General features: G+C 44.7%; 1 protein-coding gene across 1 annotated transcript; it reads right to left on the bottom strand.

The window, feature by feature from the left end:
- Positions 1-271: 271 nt before the first annotated feature.
- Positions 272-16,403, bottom strand: Sf3a3 (splicing factor 3a subunit 3). Its single transcript, XM_051188746.1, has 17 exons — positions 16,214-16,403; positions 15,898-15,945; positions 15,529-15,581; positions 15,315-15,420; positions 14,439-14,511; positions 13,274-13,365; positions 11,495-11,577; positions 10,189-10,327; positions 9,170-9,238; positions 8,392-8,459; positions 8,055-8,162; positions 7,184-7,253; positions 5,555-5,719; positions 5,360-5,470; positions 4,109-4,199; positions 1,259-1,314; positions 272-558 (listed from the first exon to the last, which is right to left on the bottom strand). Exons 1-17 carry the CDS (start codon positions 16,307-16,309, stop codon positions 481-483), a joined length of 1,506 nt encoding a protein of 501 aa, XP_051044703.1. The 5' UTR covers positions 16,310-16,403; the 3' UTR covers positions 272-480.
- Between the last annotated feature and the right edge of the window lie 761 nt (positions 16,404-17,164).

Raw genomic sequence — 17,164 nt, 5'->3', positions numbered from 1 at the left:
AGTTTAGGTGTCAATCATTTGACACATGCCAGTGTGGTGGCAAAGACCCACAATCTTAGCACATGGAGGCGAAGCAGGATTGGTGGGAGTTCAAGTCCAGCTTGGGCTATAGAGTGAGACATTCACACAGAGAATTACCTCATGTGATAGAGGCAGTAAGAACTACCTCCCAAGCCTAAGCCATTTCTGAAGCTGATGAGGACAAGGCAGACAGGCACTAAGAACAAAAGGACTACATTACTTAATAAACCTGGGTTTCAGAACCAACACATCCAGAACAAGAGCTGGTTTTATTTTCCCATGGATCTCTTTAATATAAAACAAACATAAAACACATCTCAATTCTGCAATCTGCCAGCATGTCTTGTTTCTACAAGACCCACACTAGACTGAAGACTACATAGCAAAAAGTCTTTAAGAGCATTTGGTTGGGAAAAATAGAAAAAACATATCTCAGGGAAGTCTGGGCACGGCCAACCACTAGAGTAGTCCTTGTCTTTTCAGATCCTCGTATGTCTTCTTGTTGACAACATTGCCACTGGAGTCTTCGTATTCTTCCTGAAAAAGAAGGGCTCTCTGTTAGCTACACAGAGTTCCACAGTAAGCCCTGCTACCCAGAAACCAGCATTCACCTAACATAGCTTTCTCAACCAGAGTTCCACAAGGGAACCAATGTTACCTTTAGTCATCTAGAGTGGCACTAGTGTTTAGGGAAGCAAGCCTGGTAGGGAAAGGTTGACCAAACAGCAGTGTGTAATGGTTCCCAAGAAGCTTGGGTTTCTGCTCACTGACCACTGCAGGAGTTGACAGGGAGGCCAAACAGGCTTAGTGCTTCAGGCCTACATTACAGCTGGGAAGGCTCTTGACTGAAATCCTAACAGAATAAAGGAGACTGCTGCAGTCTCCACAGGACCCAGATGTTACCACCACACTTTCAAAGTGCAGCTCTCATCTCCAAAACCTGTCAACCCCAACAAGTAAACATCCCCACTCCAAAGAGAGGACTTCCACCTAAGAGGTGACAGACTTTTTAACTTTAGAAATCTCCAGCGACTAGGTGCTCTTGTTCACACCACCCTCAGTGGGAGACATAACAGCCTAATAAGGAAGACTGAAGCAGGACAACAGGCTATGTGGAGTCAACTTGTAGACACTGTCCCTTTACATTTGCTCCTCAGTATACCTCCTTCCACTCCACTCCGCATAGTGAGGGAGCTGTCACCTGATGTCACACCTAACACTCCACATTTGCACCCACCTCGGTGTCAGGCTGCCATCGTTCTGAAGCCTTCTGCAGTTTCAGCTTGGCCCACACTGCAGGATGAGATTAAGCAACCATTAGGACTCACAGCTGCTCTGCTCCAGCAGCCCCTCCCCCAAGACTCTAGCTGCTTCCAGATGGAATTGTGATTTAGAACCACCTGTAAATAAAACTCCTTTTATTCAGAAATTTACCATGATCTCACCTTACTGTACAAGGAAGGTGCACCAGGAATCTTTAGAATAGAGAAAGAAAAACCAGGCTTGGGGGCATACACCTGTAATCTGAATATTTAGGAGACAGAGGAAGAAGGATCAGGCAGTTTAAGGTTAGCCTTGGCTACATAGTGAGATTGAGGCCAGCCTGTGCTAAATGAGTAACCCTGCCTCATAAAGCAATTGAAACATTAACAAGAAATGATTTCAAAAGAAGTTAATGTGGAACAGTCTATAGGAATTATGGAGTAAAATAACAATGAGTCATAGCTGAGAAGGCTAAATACTTGTCCTAGTTACATTTTCTTCTTCTTTTGAGACAGGGTCTCTCTATGTAGCCCAGGCTGTCCTGGAGCACACTGTGTAGACCAGGCTGGCCTGGAACTCAGAAATCCTGCCTCTACTTCCTGAGTGCTGGGATTAAAGGAGTGTGCCACCATATCTGGAAAGAGGGACCCTCAAATGAGAAAATGTCCCCATGATATTGTTTGTAGTGCATTTCTTGATTAATAATTGACAGGGGATGGCTCAGCTGCTACTCCAGGGCAGGTAGGTGGTACTGTAAGTTTTAAGGAAGCAGACTGAGCAAAGCCATGGGGAATTAGCTAGGAAGCAGTGTTCCTGCCTTGAGTTCCTACCTTCCTACCGTAACTTCCCTCAGTGATGGGCTATGATGTGTGTCAAAGTGTAAGTCCTGTAAGTCCTTTCCTTCCCTAGTTGTTTTTGGTCATGTTTTCATGCACAGAAAGCAGACCAAATATAACCCACATTACTACCTACACTGACTGCCTTAAAAAGCAGTTAGCATCTGTTGCCACATTCTTCCCCCAGAACATGCAGTGTGCATGTATGTTTAACCTTAAATACCAACAACTGCCCATGAATGATGATGACCTGAGTTTGATCCCTAGAACACATATAGGAGATCTGTATATGCAGTGCTATGCATATACCTGAGCACATACAAACATGCACGTGGCAAATAAATGCAAGAAAAAAATTTTTCCTTTTGTTTTTCAAGACAGGATTTCTCTGTATAGCCTTGTGGAAATCATTCTGTAGACCAGGCTGATCTCAAACTCACAGATCTGCCTGTCTCTCCCTCCTGAATGCTGGGATATACCATTACCATCACCAGGCTCAAAAAAAATTTTTTTTAAGCATTCGAAATGTAGAATTATGGGGCGGGGCATTGGTGACCCACACCTTTAATCCCAGCCTTTAATCAGGAGGCAGAGGCAGGCGGATCTCTGTGAGTTCGAGGCCAGCCTGGTCTACAGAGCAAGTTCCAAGAAAACCTCCAAAGCAATTCAGAGAAACCCTGTCTCTCAAACAAAAAAAAGGAATGTAGAATTATGATTCATTCTATGAACTATGCCTCAATTTCCTATCAACAAAGCAAAAGAGAAGAAATAAAACAGGAAGTTAAATTGTGCTAGGTGTGGTAGCTCATGCCTATATTCCTAACACACAGGATGTTGAGGCAGGAGGATTACCACCAATTAAAAGTGAGTCTCATGGAAGTCTGGCCTAGAGTCAGACTCCATCCCCCTAACAAAAACAATAGCTGGGGGATGGTTCGGAAGAAAAGGAGTCTACCATGGAAGCATGAAGACCTGCGTTTAGACCTTTAGTTCCCATATAAAAGCAAAGTGTGGTGGCACAATGTCCATGGCCCTAATGCTGAAGGGGGCGGGGGCAGCTCTCTGGAGCTCACTGGCCACCAGTCAGCCCAACTGAATCAGCAGCTCACAACTGCCTCTAACTCCAGATCCAGGAGATCTGATGACCCTTTCTGCTCCATTGGATCCTGGACACACACAGTGCACAAAAAGTTACACAAGCAAGCACAAGCACAAACTCACATGCATTTTTTTTAATTAAGAAAGAAATAAAAATAAGGTAGAAAATGATTAAGGAACCTACAGCCTTTACATATACATGCATCTACTCCTATGCACACATATATAAGCTCTTGAAGCAGGGTGTGGTAACACAGGCCATTACTCATAGCACTCAGGATGCAGAGGCAGGCAGATGTCTGAGTTTGAGGCTAACCTGGTCTACATAGTGAGTTTCAAGACAGTCAAGGCTACATCATGAGACCCTGCCTAAAACCAAATCAAGCCAAACCCATCTGTCTAGCTTGCATAAAGTGATTGAGAAAGCAAAGGTCTCTGGCAGTGAGATGTTAGTAGCAGAGATTCCAGGCAAGGTGAGGCCCACATTCCGCTTGGCTCTTCCTCCAACAAGAACTTTGCTGCTGTGTTCTGTTATCTGCCGCTGCCTCAGAAATAAGCCTACTGAGCCATTTCTGTTTTCTTCTCTGGACTAGTGGTTCTTAACACATTAAAATAAACTCAGAACTTAACCTACACTCAGAATCTTCCAAAGGAAAGTTCAGACTCAGGCTAAAAGCCCTGTTCTAACCTCAGCATAGGATTCATTTCAAGGAAGATATAATCAGTACTGCCGCCTAGCTCACTCCCCTAAAGAATGCGCTAATTATATGTGTGCCTCAGCTTTCTACAGCCACAACCTCTGCCCTTGGGTCTGGAGACAGCAGGGTACTGGGACAACTGTAGGAGGGGCCACTTGGTCTGGCTAGAGAACAGTCGAGAAGCTTACTCACAGGAGACAGCATCTTCAATCTGTGTCACATTTGCAAAGTGGGCAGTGTTTGGGATGCCCAAACACCTCATGCCATGAGCATGACGCCATTCCTAGAAGAGAAGCAAAGGGACAATGTGAAGCAGGGACAGTTGAGACAGCACTCACTTCATTCTACCAAAGACGCTACCCCAGCATTCCTTCTGAGGTGTCTACACACACAGCTGGCTGTGACTGACACAGGCTGGCAATGCCAAGCAGGGCTGCACTGTCTCAGGCTTACAAACATCAGATTCTAGTGTCAGTGGTGTCAGAAAACTACAACTCAGACTCATTACTCCATCCTATGGAGAAGCTGGTACAGCCCAGCAACCGCAGCACCTGCAGGACTGTGAGGGCAGGCTGGTGTCCCTGAAGGTCCAGGAGCAAACTGCTGAGCAGACAGCATGGTGAAATCACAACTTTGGCTTAAAGAGAAAGCCACCATAGGCTTTATCCTGGACACCAACCCCAATCATCTGAGGTGGTACTAAGAAAAACTCAGCCCATCAGAGGCATAGAGAAAAAGACCCAGGAACAGCTAATAACATGTCTGAGAGGGAGTCATGTAATTCATGCTTATCTAGTATTAAGTCTTTTCCAAAAATGGAGGGCAGAATGCAACAAAAGTGAACCCACTTAATAAGGTAGCATTCAGACACAACTTGTGTCAAGAACAGGTCAGTAAGTATCAGGGCCTTTACCATCATCATCATTATTTTCTGCAAAGAGGCAAAGGCCTATTTAAACCCTAAAAAACAACTACAAAAATCTGCCCAGCCCCCTTCAATAGCAATGTAGAAAAGACTAAGAAGCCAGAGATGGTCCAAGATGCTATAGAAAAATGATAAGAAAAGCCAGGCAGTGGTGGTATTGGCCTTTAATACAAGCACTTGGGAAGGAGAGGCAGGCAGATCTCTTTGAGTTCAAGGCTAGCCTGGTCTACAGAGCAAGTGCCAGGAGAGGCTCCAAAGCTACACAGAGAAACCCTGTCTCTGGAGGGAAAAGTATAAAAACAAGCATGAGAAAGCCTAAATGATGTTCCACAGCTGAGTGGTAGCATGATTCCAGACACTGACTGAGGTTTCAAGGCTAGCGCAGCTAATGGTCATAGGCACAGGCTTCCCTGATTCCTTTCAGCTCTGGACACCAGAGGCCCTCACAGGCTGCTACCATCTTCTCTAAGGAGTTGTTTCTAGTCAATCCCCAAGATAAAAGGCTCTGAATGTCTTACAGCAAAGTGCCGCTGGAAGGCCTTCGGGCCTCGGTAGGTGTAGTTTCCACAAATCTCACAGTTGTAGTTGATATTCAGGCCATGAAGCTTATACAGCCAGTACGGGATGGGCTAAAAGAAACCAAGCCACAGCATTAGATTACCAAGTTCTCGTGTGCTTCCACAGTGGGAGGGGAGAGCAGTCGTGAAGCTTACTTTGCCGTCCCAGCCCAGGGGCAGGTTTTTGGGGTTGTAAATGATCTCATTCTCCTCATCTTCACTTTCACTCTCACTGATCTGCTCTTCCTCCTCCTCTTCTCGCTCTTCTCCTGTCCTGGCTTGCTTGCGCTGTACATTTTCATGAGTGAGCTGTCGCTGCTCCTAAGGTGGGGAAAAAAGACAGAGCAAAGACAGGAAATTGGTGCAGGACAGGAAGGAACATTTCCTTTAACTCTTGCTGATGCTTTCCTGCCAAGGATAGTTCTGGTTGTAGAATAAGGGTAAGCCGGGTTGGCAAGATGGCTCTGCTGGTTAAAAAGTACTTGCCATGCAGCCTGATGACCTGAGTTCAAGCCTCAGAACCCAGGTAAAAAGCCACACCTGCAATCTCAGCACTCTACACATACACACACACCACCCAGTAACTTTAAAAATAGAAAATAGGAGAGACTAAGTTTTGCCTTCTTGTTTGAACCGTGCTCATAGTCCACACCTGGTTCTGAAGGAAAGCCCAAGGTTTCAGTGCACATGCCTGGATTCTCACAGGTCTCAGCACTGCTGAGCCAGTCTTTCTGCTATGACCACCCTGCCCAAGAAGGCCACTTCCATTCACAATGAGTTCCCTATTTGCTTGACTTTCCATGCAGCTACTCATTTCTCTAACCACAGTGAGATATTTAAGGACCATGACATGCTCATTTCATATGGGAAATTCAGAATCATGCTTCAAAACCAAAAGCCAAAAATAAATGGCAAAGTAAGGACAAACATCCTATGGTTCAGAGTGAGAACATCTTTGGGGAAGCACAGGCTAGAACTCGTTAGAATTCACAGAGGTGCCATATCCTGGTTGAAAAAGCAAAACACTTCCAGAAAAGGGAGAAAGCAGTAGGCATACATCAGGTCAAGGGAATGGAGGTAATGGCTTCTCAGCCAGCTTCAAAGGACTGGCCACCCACATTAATAACAGCCCATGGTCACTGTCCCTGACACCTAGTGTCTGGCCAGTCTTTCAAGAGGATCACTCATTGGAGAAGCAGTGGGGGACTACTTCCTCAGATGTGTGGGTGGGTGCTAAAAATAAAGCAGAATCATGTCCATAGCAAAGGGCAGATATACGAACAAGTTATCTTGGGCAAGTCAAACCTTTTCCACCTCCCACTCACCCTTGGCACTCCCTGAGAGACAGTGCAAGAAAGTTCATAGCCATCTTGGTACCAGCCCTCCTCTAGCCTTGCTAGAGGGCAGACCGTGTCACAGTGTCACAGTACATCACACCTGAAGTACTGCTGTGAGTCGCCCTTGTCTTGCCTTTTGAGTGCCTGCTTCTTACTTGGGTCACCCCCTGGTCTATGCTGAACCTCAGCAAAGAGCTGCATTATTCTTGGTCCAGCTGAAAGGGGGTTTGTTGTCTATGTCTGGCCTTGTGGGAATTGGGCAGCCTTGGGAATATCACCTAACAACAGAACAGGAACCTACTGAAGGGCCAAGGACTTCAAGAAAACCACATTTTGAGATGAATTTACTGCCCACCCCCCTCCTTATTTGAACTTGAAAAAAAATTATTCTTCCTATCTAATTTCCACATGGAGCAGCACCACAGCGCTCAGAAGACAATGCACTCACCCCTAGAATCTCCACGTATTCATAGATCTGAGCTTCCAGGAAAGCAATATCTTTGTTCCTCTCAGTGTCTCTGAGAACAAGAAACAAGCTGTGTCAGTTAAGGGTTCTTTCTGCACCTAAAGCTTTACTCCTGTCAGGGACACTGACTCCATGACTGCATTAGAAACCCTCAGGCCCGTGAGCAACACAACATGCAGAGCAACCTCTCTGCTTCAAGTCCGAGGTCAGTGCTGACAAGCTGGTGTCTCCTCTTGACCATTTCAACCATAACACTGCAACTTACAAAGGAACACAGTACACAGGAAGTCCTGCAAACAAGTGCATGGCACAAAGTCCTAATTTCCCTGCTTAGTAACTGCAAGAAAGGGCACATTTTGCAACTTTCCCAAGTCCCTGAAAAAAAATCAGAGTAACAACTACTATTCAGGCTTGCTATGATAAATTAGAAAAAACAAACAAACAAACAAACAAACAATTAAAACAAAACAAGAAATGATACTCTGTATAGGTATGTAGCTCATGAATGCATTTAACTGTCTTTAGCAAAAGTAAAGTAGAAGCTAGGCCATGGTGGCACATGCCTTTAATCCCAGCAATTGGGAGGCAGAGGCAGGCTTATCTCTGTGAGTTCAAGGCCAGCTTGGTCTACAGAACAACTTTCAGGACAGCCAGGGCTAAACACAGAAACCATACCTTAAAAAAAAAAAAAAAAAAAAAAAAAAAGATGGAGGTCTTGCCCAGAAATGTAGCAAGTTTGAAGCCAACCTGAGTTACAGGAGCCCCTGTATTCAAAGGAAAAAGCAAAGATGGGAAAGCAGACCCTATGGGACAGAAATCTAAAATCAGAGTAGAGAGCGCTCCAGCTACTCACCTTTTTGTACCCTTTGATTTGGGATTTTTGGCAAACAGAGAGGTGTCCAGTGACTCCAGGGACTTTCCTTTGGTGCTGAATAGCCTCTGAGCTCGCTCTTCTAGGGTCCTAAGGAAGTAGGGGGTACACAGGATTTTAGGGTGAACTTTATGTATAGCAGGCTGGTGTGAGACTCAAAGCCTGCCAGCCTCCGCCTCTCAAGTGCTGGGTTTAAAAGTGTGCACCATCATGCCCTGTACAAGATGGTTTTTTCAGTGTGGGGCAACAGAAAATAACAAAATCGGAGCCACACAGTAGACACACAATAACTAATTTTGATAGAAAATCAGGTTCTTACCCGCCACATTTCAGGCCTAAAGCCAACAGTGCAGATTTCAATCTGTCCAGACCCAGGGACGCCAACTCCTACAAAAGATAAATTAATTACAAAATAGCACAATTAGCTTTTTCCACAGGCAAGATTACATCCTATAGCTAACCTAACTTTCAGTCTCCAGAGACGACTACACACACATTGGGAGGACAACATTCCCCGGCTCTGTGTAGGTAGAATCTGTCCGTCCTACCAGTATTTTTGCAGAGATGGGAACTGAACTCAGAACTCCACACATGCTGATCAAGCAGTCCACCAAGCAGTCTCCAGCCTCCTGTTCTGTTTTAGAATTACTGTGCTTGTGTTTTGAGACAGGGTATCATTCTAAAGCTAGCCACCTTTGTCTAAATACTGTAACATCATATCATACGTCTCTGAAATTTAGTTTTTTAGAGAAGTTGAAAGGGTTTTTTTTTTTTCCCTCCTGGTTTTTCCATATCCCTAGTACATGCCTGTCCTCAGGAAATAGTACTATTGCAAGTCTAAGACACTGAAGACAGGAAGACAAGTGGTCTCTCTGAAGGATGGCCAGGGCTGGTGAGAGAGCTTAGCAAGAAAAAAATGTTTGCTTCCCAGGAGAGAAGTTGGTGGAAGGAGAAAATCAACTCCCAAAGCTTATCATCTGCACATGCATGCTGTGGCACATGTATGGAAACATACAACTGCTCCTACACAATGAATTTAATAACAAAAGGAAAGATGGCCAAGCAAGGCCACTATCATCTACTGTCCTGAAACATACCTCCCAGGAAGAGAATGCAGAGAGGTCAAGATGGGCTCCAGCATGGGTCAGGGCACTGCTCGTCTCTTTCTGGCAAGAACAGGAAGTTTAAGATCCAGGTGAATAAGATGAATGAAAGTATGGGAGCCATCTAAATTCCAAGGACTGGCTGACCTCTTTATTTAATCACATTTATAAATAACGATCAATTCATACAGAAATGAAGTGATAAATAAAATCAGATGGCTAGTTTTCTTCCTGAAGGTTCAAGTTTATTAACAGAATGCAGTCTCTCTCTCTCTCATCACATAAACTGATTAGACTTTGTTCAGCAGGAAACAGAGAATCAGGATATGATGGTTAAAAATCCTGGCACACATCATTGATCTTAGCACCGGGGAGGCAGAGACAGGCAATCTTTTGTGAGTTTGAGACCAGCGTTCCAGGACAGGCTCCAAAGCTACAGTGAAAGGGAGGGAGGGAGGGAGGAAGGGAGGGAGGAAGGAAAAACCCTGACCCCAGACAATGGCCAGTTGGTCCTGACAAATCTTGTTCAAAGCATACAGAGAAAGCCTTGCTTCAGGGTAGAGCTAGCTGATCCTGAGGGACTGGCATCCAATGTCCCGAAGCAGGAACTCAAGACTGAAATAGTAAGTTTGTTATGGGATATTTGTACACTATGTGAAGGTGTATTGCTTTATTGTGGGTATAATAAAAAGCTGAATGGCTATTAGCTAGGCAGGAAGTATAGGCAGGATTTCCAGAGAGAGAAAGGAGAGGAGGAAATTCTAGGTGTGTAGAAGACACAGAGGAAACAGGAGGTACAAAATGGAAGAGAAGTAATGCTATGTCATAGGAAGTAGTTTAATATAAATGGGTTAATTTAAGTTATAAGAGCTAGTTAGGAACAAGCTTAAGCTACAGGCCAGGCTTTGATAACTAATAAGTCTCTGTGTCATTATTTGGGAGCTCGCTAGCAGGGCAGAAAAAGACTCGCTACATAAGTTCACTTCCCTGGTATGAACCCCACTGAAGCTCACCGGCCATCCAGGAAAGGTACCATTATCCCACTTCTTCTCAAAGTCGGTCTGAATCTTCCCAAAGAGTTCATTCTGATCCTGAAGGGGCTTCACTCTATCTGTGTAATCCTGAAGGTACTCCAGCAGCATTTCCAGGTATCTGCAGAGCATGCAACAGAGAAAGCAATCAGCTCTTATCTGTGACATGCTGGTATGCCCTGCAAACTATACTTTTTCTTGTTATTTTTAAGGCAGGCTTGTGTAGTCCTGACTTGCTTGGAACTCAACCAGGCTGTCCCAGAACTCAAGAGATCTGCCTGCCTCTGCCTCCCAAGTGCTAGAATTAAAGGCATGTGCCACCACCATCTGGCTCACCACTAAATTTTTAAAATGAGCTTAATTTTTTTTTTTATGTCATAACCTTTCCTACCTCCTTTTATACTGGCGATGTAATGTCAATTACTTAACTCACAGATAAAGGTCAAGTAAACAGAATATGAGAAAGAGCAAGCTTGGGAATAATAAAGAGATGTGTGATTAATTCAATATTACTTTCCACTTAATACTAGATCCAAGCACATAACCAGTCCTGGAAACTTTCCCTGTCAAACTCCAAACACTTCAGAGGTTCCTCAACAGACTTCTTTCTATAATCAACAAAAATAAGGAAGGTGTGGGTAAGACCACAGATGTTCCTATAGTTTGAATGTAAGTGGCTCCCATACCCTCATAGGGAGTAGCACTATTAGATGTGGCTTTGTTGGAGTAGGTATGCCTGGAAGGAACTGTGTCACTGTGGTGGTGGTCTTTAAGGTCTCAAATATGCTCAAGCCACACCCAGTGTTTCAGTTAACTTCCTGTTCTCTGGATCAATATGTAGGACTCTCAGCTACTTTTCCAGCACCATGTTTGACTGCACACCCCTATATCTCATCATAATGGATTGAATCTGAACTGTAAGCCAGCCAATTAAATGTTTTCCTTTTTAAGAATTGCTATGGCCATGGTGTCTCTTTATTGCAATAGAAACCCTAACTAAGAAATATACCTTTGTCCACGACCAAAATGTCTCAAATTTTTATTTTATTTCTTGAGACAGAAATATGCATCCCTGGTTGGCTTGGAACTCACCTCAAATTCAGTGGTCTACCTGCCTCTGCCTTTTACGAATGCTGGGCCATCATTATACCAGCATCACAAATATTTTAAAACCTAACACTCACTTACCTTCCAACACTCAGGCAACAAAAGGCAGAATTTTGACTTCAAACCTTCCCATGAAATTCTAGCCAAACCCAGAAAAGGTCAGGAAACTGTGAATGCCTACCTCTTATATTCTGCATTCTTTCTTTCTTTAGGAATGTCAAACAACTGGTCAAAGATGGATAGGTATGTGATGTAATCCAGCTTCTGAAAAGAGAAAAGAAATGATAAGAGTCAGAATGATAAGTCAGTTAATATTCAAAAAGGGCAATAGCTGGAACGATGGCTCAGTGCATAAAGGTGCTCGCTGTAAAGACCTGAGTTCTACTCAGAGACCCACACTGAGGAAGCAGAGGACTAACTCCCTCAAGTTATCTCGAGACCTCCATACTTGAAGGCCACTGCACACACATGTGCACACACACTAAATAAATAATTTTTGTTTTTAAAAGCAAGGTCAAATTGAATGTTCTCTAACTAAGTGTCAAGGCTTGGCTCACTGTAGTGTTTTCTTTCCTGTCTTTCAATCCCTAAGGCTGTTGATTCCACTGAAGCGAGTAGAAGATTACTGGAAGTGAAACTCACCCTACCAGATTAAGTTAATCCAAACAAGACACACACTGGACATTTAGGGTGGGCCAGGATCCTGTCTAAGGACTTTTGGCATTCTCAAATAAGGTCCTGAAAGGTGCCCTATGTTAATTTATGCAGCCACTTCCTGAAGACCTTTGAACTAAACATGGAGAAGCAGAAGAGAACAAGGCACCTGTCTGCAGAGCTTAAAGGTTAGTAACTGAACTTGGGGACATTTGCCCATAAAGACAAGGTCTCACAGAGATCCTTCTGCCTCTGCCTCCTGCATGCTGGAGTTACAGGTGTGCCACCATGTCCCATCTATGAACTTACTATTAAACTTCCTTGTGACCTTTATGAGTTTGCCATTTTAAACCTCATCACTCAACAAGCAACAAACAAATACCTGCCCCACAAAAAGACACCAACTATTCCTTTCCTGGTAGAGATGGTATTGTATCTCTCATATGCCTCATACTGTGCACCTAACACAAGAGCATTCAGAGTATCTCTGGGTTTAAAAGCTTGCCGGGTGGTGGTGGCACACGCCTTTAATCCCAGCATTTGAGAGGCAGAGGCAGGTGGATCTCTGTGAGTTCGAGGACAGTCTGGTCTACAGAGACAGCTCTAGGACAGCCAGAGTTACACAGAGAAACCCTATCTCAGAAAATGAACAAAAAAGTTATTTATCTTTGGGCAGGGAGTTAATTCAGTGAGTCAAGTGCTTACAGTATAAACCTGAGACCCTAACAACAGATCCCAAACCTCATGTAAAAGCTGGACATGGTGGTACACACCCAGACCCCTAGTGTTGGGGAGGCAGAGACAAAGACCCTTGCCTTTAATGCCAGCACTAGAGAGGCAGAGGCAGGCAGATCTCAGTGAGTTCAAGGCCAGCCTGATCTACAGAGCTAGTTCCAGGACAGGCTCCAAAGCAATAAAGAGAAACCCTATCTTGAAAAACAACAACAAATAAAGAAAAAAGAAAACAGAGAGAGAGAGAGAGAAAAAAAAAAAGGTATGGTAAGCAATCTGATGTTGGCCTCTGACCTCCAAGTGCACACTCCCCATCAGATATTTTATATTTTACAAAAATTTTATATTTTACAAAAATTAAAATGAAAACTACTAATTAAAGAAAATAACGGGCTTGCTGTATTATCTGTAGGCATATGTCATTTCATTATAAATATTGTTTAGTACTCCAAGAAATGGAATCACCTACTTAATATCAACACACATTACATGGGGGACACTCTACCTGCTTTAACTAGGTGTCTTGATTTAGTCCCTAGAGTGAGACTCTCTCTCTCCCCTCTCCAGGCCTTACCTCAGATGCCTTCAGGTTAATGTACTTAAGGTAGCAGTCATGGAGATCAAGGTACCGACCATATCCCTCTTCATCTGTGAACTCCACCAAGTCTGAAGGAATCACACATGTCAATGATTCTGATATTAAAGACCACTTTCCTGAACTTGCTCTATCAAGTGCACTACCTGTCTGAAGATCCATGAGGCAGCCCTTAACTCCAATGTTCTCCTTGTTCTCATCTAGGTTTTCATTTGAGCATAACTATTTTGTGCAAGATCATCAGGGTGTCAATATAGCCCAGAAACCAATCTGAAAACCCAGCTTTCAATTTCTGGGGTACTCGGGGGTGGGGTTAAAAATAGGGTTTCATACAGCCTGAACTGGCCTCAGACACCGATCTGCCTGCTTCCACCCTTTCATCTAAGAGCTGGGATGACAGGCGCGTGCCACCACGCTGGTTTACACAGCTCAGAAGTGAACTCAGGTTCTCAGGTACTCAGCAATGTTCTACCAACAGAGCTAATCTCTGTGCACAGGCCTCAGCTCCACATAACCCTGTAGTTTGCTTTTAAACCAACACTCAGAAGGCTGAGGCAGGTGGATGATGAGTTCAAGGCCAGCTGCACATGGGAGCAAGAGCAGCCTGGTCTATATAGTGAGTTCCAGAACAGCTATGGCTATGTAGAGAGACCCTGTCTCAACAAAACAAAATACCATAAAACCAGACAAACATAAATGCCAGGTGGTGATGTCTTAAAAAACAAAGAGGGGAGGGGGAAGAGGTAGAGAGGGAGGAAGGGAGGGCTGGACAGATGGCTCAATGGTTAAGGAAAAAGAAGAAAAACAAGGACAAAAAAAAAAAAAACCAAAGATACCAGTCTTTAGCTTCTTTGATTTAAATGCTATCAAGCACAGTAGACTTGGACCCAGGTTTGAATCCTGGCCCCCAAATGGTACTCAAAACCATTTCTAACTCAAGTCCTATAAGACACAACTTCCTCTCCTGGCCTCCTCAGGCACAGCACACACTTTGTGTGTAGGTATCATGCAGGCAAAATATCCATACAGACAAAATAAAAATAAAGACTTAAAAAAATAAATACATAAAAAAGAAGACAGGTTGTAGCTATATAGTCCAGGTTGGCTTCAAATTTCCCAGAAAGAAACATTAAATCATACTTACTTTGTGCCTCTTCACTGGGATTCTCTCGAGCCTTCAGGAGCTCCTCAAATTCCACTGACATTGGCACACAGATCTGGGGGAAGGAGAAAACGCAGGTGAGTCAGTGTCTCATGCATGTGCAGAGCTGGACTTCTAACGCCTGATTTGCACTGTAGTGTTCTGAGGAGCTTACTACTGTTCTCCTCTTGCTTTACAAAGTATAGCTGGGCAGACACTCATTGCCACAAGTCTGGGCTCCTAAGGAAGGACTGCATTGGAAGAGCTATCTAGAAGAGATTTTGTTTTGTTTTTTTGAGACAGGGTTTCTCTGAATGGCTCTGGAACTGGCTCTGTAGACCAGGCTGGCCTCAAACTCACAGAGACTCACCTGCCTGCCTCCCAGGTGCTGGCATTAAAGGCATGCGCCACCGAGGTCTGGCAGGAAAGATGTTTGAAAAAGGAGTTGGCATTGAACATGAATCCTGAAGGTGTCCATTAACTCTGGAGTGATCAGAGTGCCGTTATGTTGGTATAAGATTTCAAGGCAAAATTAGGAGCACAGTGTATTGGGTGGGGTGAAAGATAAAAAGGAAAAGGCAAGTTTGGATAAGGAGAGAGCCTAGACTATGATGCAGGCAAAATCTGGACCAAACCAATAAAGAACTCTGGAGTAAATATTACTCATCTCTCATTGGGCAGAAAAAAAGCAGGCCTTTATACCTTCACTATGCTCCTTTACAGGATGAGAGATGTCAGGAACGTTGTCAGCTAACTACGTTCACTGCAGTTAAGTGGCAAGTTCTTTCTTGGAGAGACACCTGAATGGCATACCCCCATTTCTCTTGCATCTTTCTTTATTTTAGGATAGGTTTGGGGAAATACTCTGAGAGGCCATACCTCATTTGGGTGTTTCCGATGAAATTCCTTTATCTGCTTGAGTCTGTTATAGAATTCAGCAAACTCATTGGGTCCTGAAATAGCATTGAGTTCTTCCTTTCGAAGTCTGCAAAATAATGACAAATCCGAAGAGTATAAAGCACAAAGGCAATCCTCTCACCATGACTCCTCAGAAGCTCTAACAGCTGAGGGGATGTATGTGACTGTCACTTACCCATCTTTATCATCATACAAATCCCTCAGGTTCCCACTGACCTCCATGTATCTCTGAAAGGCAAACACAAATCCATCAGAATGGAGCTATTTGTATAACAGGGCTAAATACACAACAAAGGCTTTTCTCGGCAAAGCCCAAGGAAACCTCATGAGATACAAGGTCTTTAAAGTTCCTCTACTTTTAAGAGACAGCCTGAGCGGGGAGTGGCAGTACACACCGTTAATGCCAGCATTTGGAGGCAGAGATAGGACGTAAGTCTAACACGAGACGGGGTATTCTCAGCACCTACAAGCAGTACTCACGCTGAGCCTCCGCACCTTCCCCGCCCAGCCCAACCTAAAGGGAAGCGGATAACGGGGCACTCACATCTTGCATGGCCCGCGTGCGGTGATCAGAATTGATCTGGTCCCGGAGCTGGAGAAAGGCAAACAGACGGTGTTAGTTTGAGTTCAGGGTTGGAAAAGCCACCCGGAGGACGAGCTTATTGGTTTAGGTCTCAGGTACTGAAGCAGAGGGACTGCTGGGCCCTCGGAGGATGTTACCGAGGCCACGGCGCAGAGGCAGCCGAGGAGGAAAGCGAAGATGGGGCGCGGGGAGGTTTTAAGGCCGAAGAAAGCGCTCAGGGGCTCGGCACGGGACCGAGGCCCTCTTCCTGGTGCGGTCCCAACCACGGCCCACTCACCGTGGACTTCTTAGTGAGCATCTCTTTGGCCATGACATCCATGAGCCTTTCCTTCTCCTCATGATAGCGCCGTTGCTGCTCCAGAATTGTTTCCATTTTCCCTTAGCCGCGGCGCTTCAATTCAGACTACCAACACGGCCGGAAGCAGCGCCTGCCGCCTTGCGCGTCTGCGTCTTTCTCTCAGCGCTCTGCATCCGGCTGCACCAAAGTTCCGTGAGCCCCGGAAGTGCCGTGGGGGACCTCAAAAAATGAACACCACACGTCGTTGCTTTCGGTAACACTGCCCCCTGCTGGCTGGGGGTGTGGAGAAGCGATGCTCAGCCACTGAATGGTCCCTCTAGGATGCCTGCAAAAACGCTGGAGGCAGAGGGTGAAAGGCAACTGACTGCCTGAGGCTCGCTGTGGCTAGCTGATCCGACAAAGACACACTGGTGTGGACCTGGATCGAGAAGTTGAAGGATACAGAAGGACAAGAGAAACTGGAATCTCTAGTTTCAGGGTGTGACCTCTGGTGTTTTCCCCTTGTCTGGACTTTAGTATCTGTCAGTAAAGTGAGGATGGTGGAGGTTTTGTTCTAAACAAAACTCATATATGGAAACAACCTTTTGTTTATCAGCAGAGGACTCTTTAAGTAAAATGTGGTATATTCAAGCAATGAAATGCTTGCTATTCAGTACGGGCTGACCTCTGATTCTCTGTATCCTTAATTCTTCTGCCTCTGCCTCCCATATTCAGGGGTTACAGGTATGAGCCACAAGACCTGGCCACTGGACGGTTTAGAAAATGAGATCTTTTTTAAAAGGAGGAGGAAGAAGAAGAAGGAAAAAAGATTAACAGCACTCCAGAGGCAGAGGTAGACAAATATCTGTGAGTTCTAGGCCAGCCTGGTCTACACAGTGAATTACATAGCAGCCAGGGCTACATAGAGAGCCTGGGACTCAGGAAACAAAC

The sequence above is a fragment of the Phodopus roborovskii genome, unplaced genomic scaffold (assembly GCF_943737965.1).
Source record: "Phodopus roborovskii unplaced genomic scaffold, PHOROB, whole genome shotgun sequence".
In the NCBI taxonomy this organism is placed as follows: Eukaryota; Metazoa; Chordata; class Mammalia; order Rodentia; family Cricetidae; genus Phodopus; species Phodopus roborovskii.
This window is presented reverse-complemented; position numbering and strand designations above follow the sequence as displayed.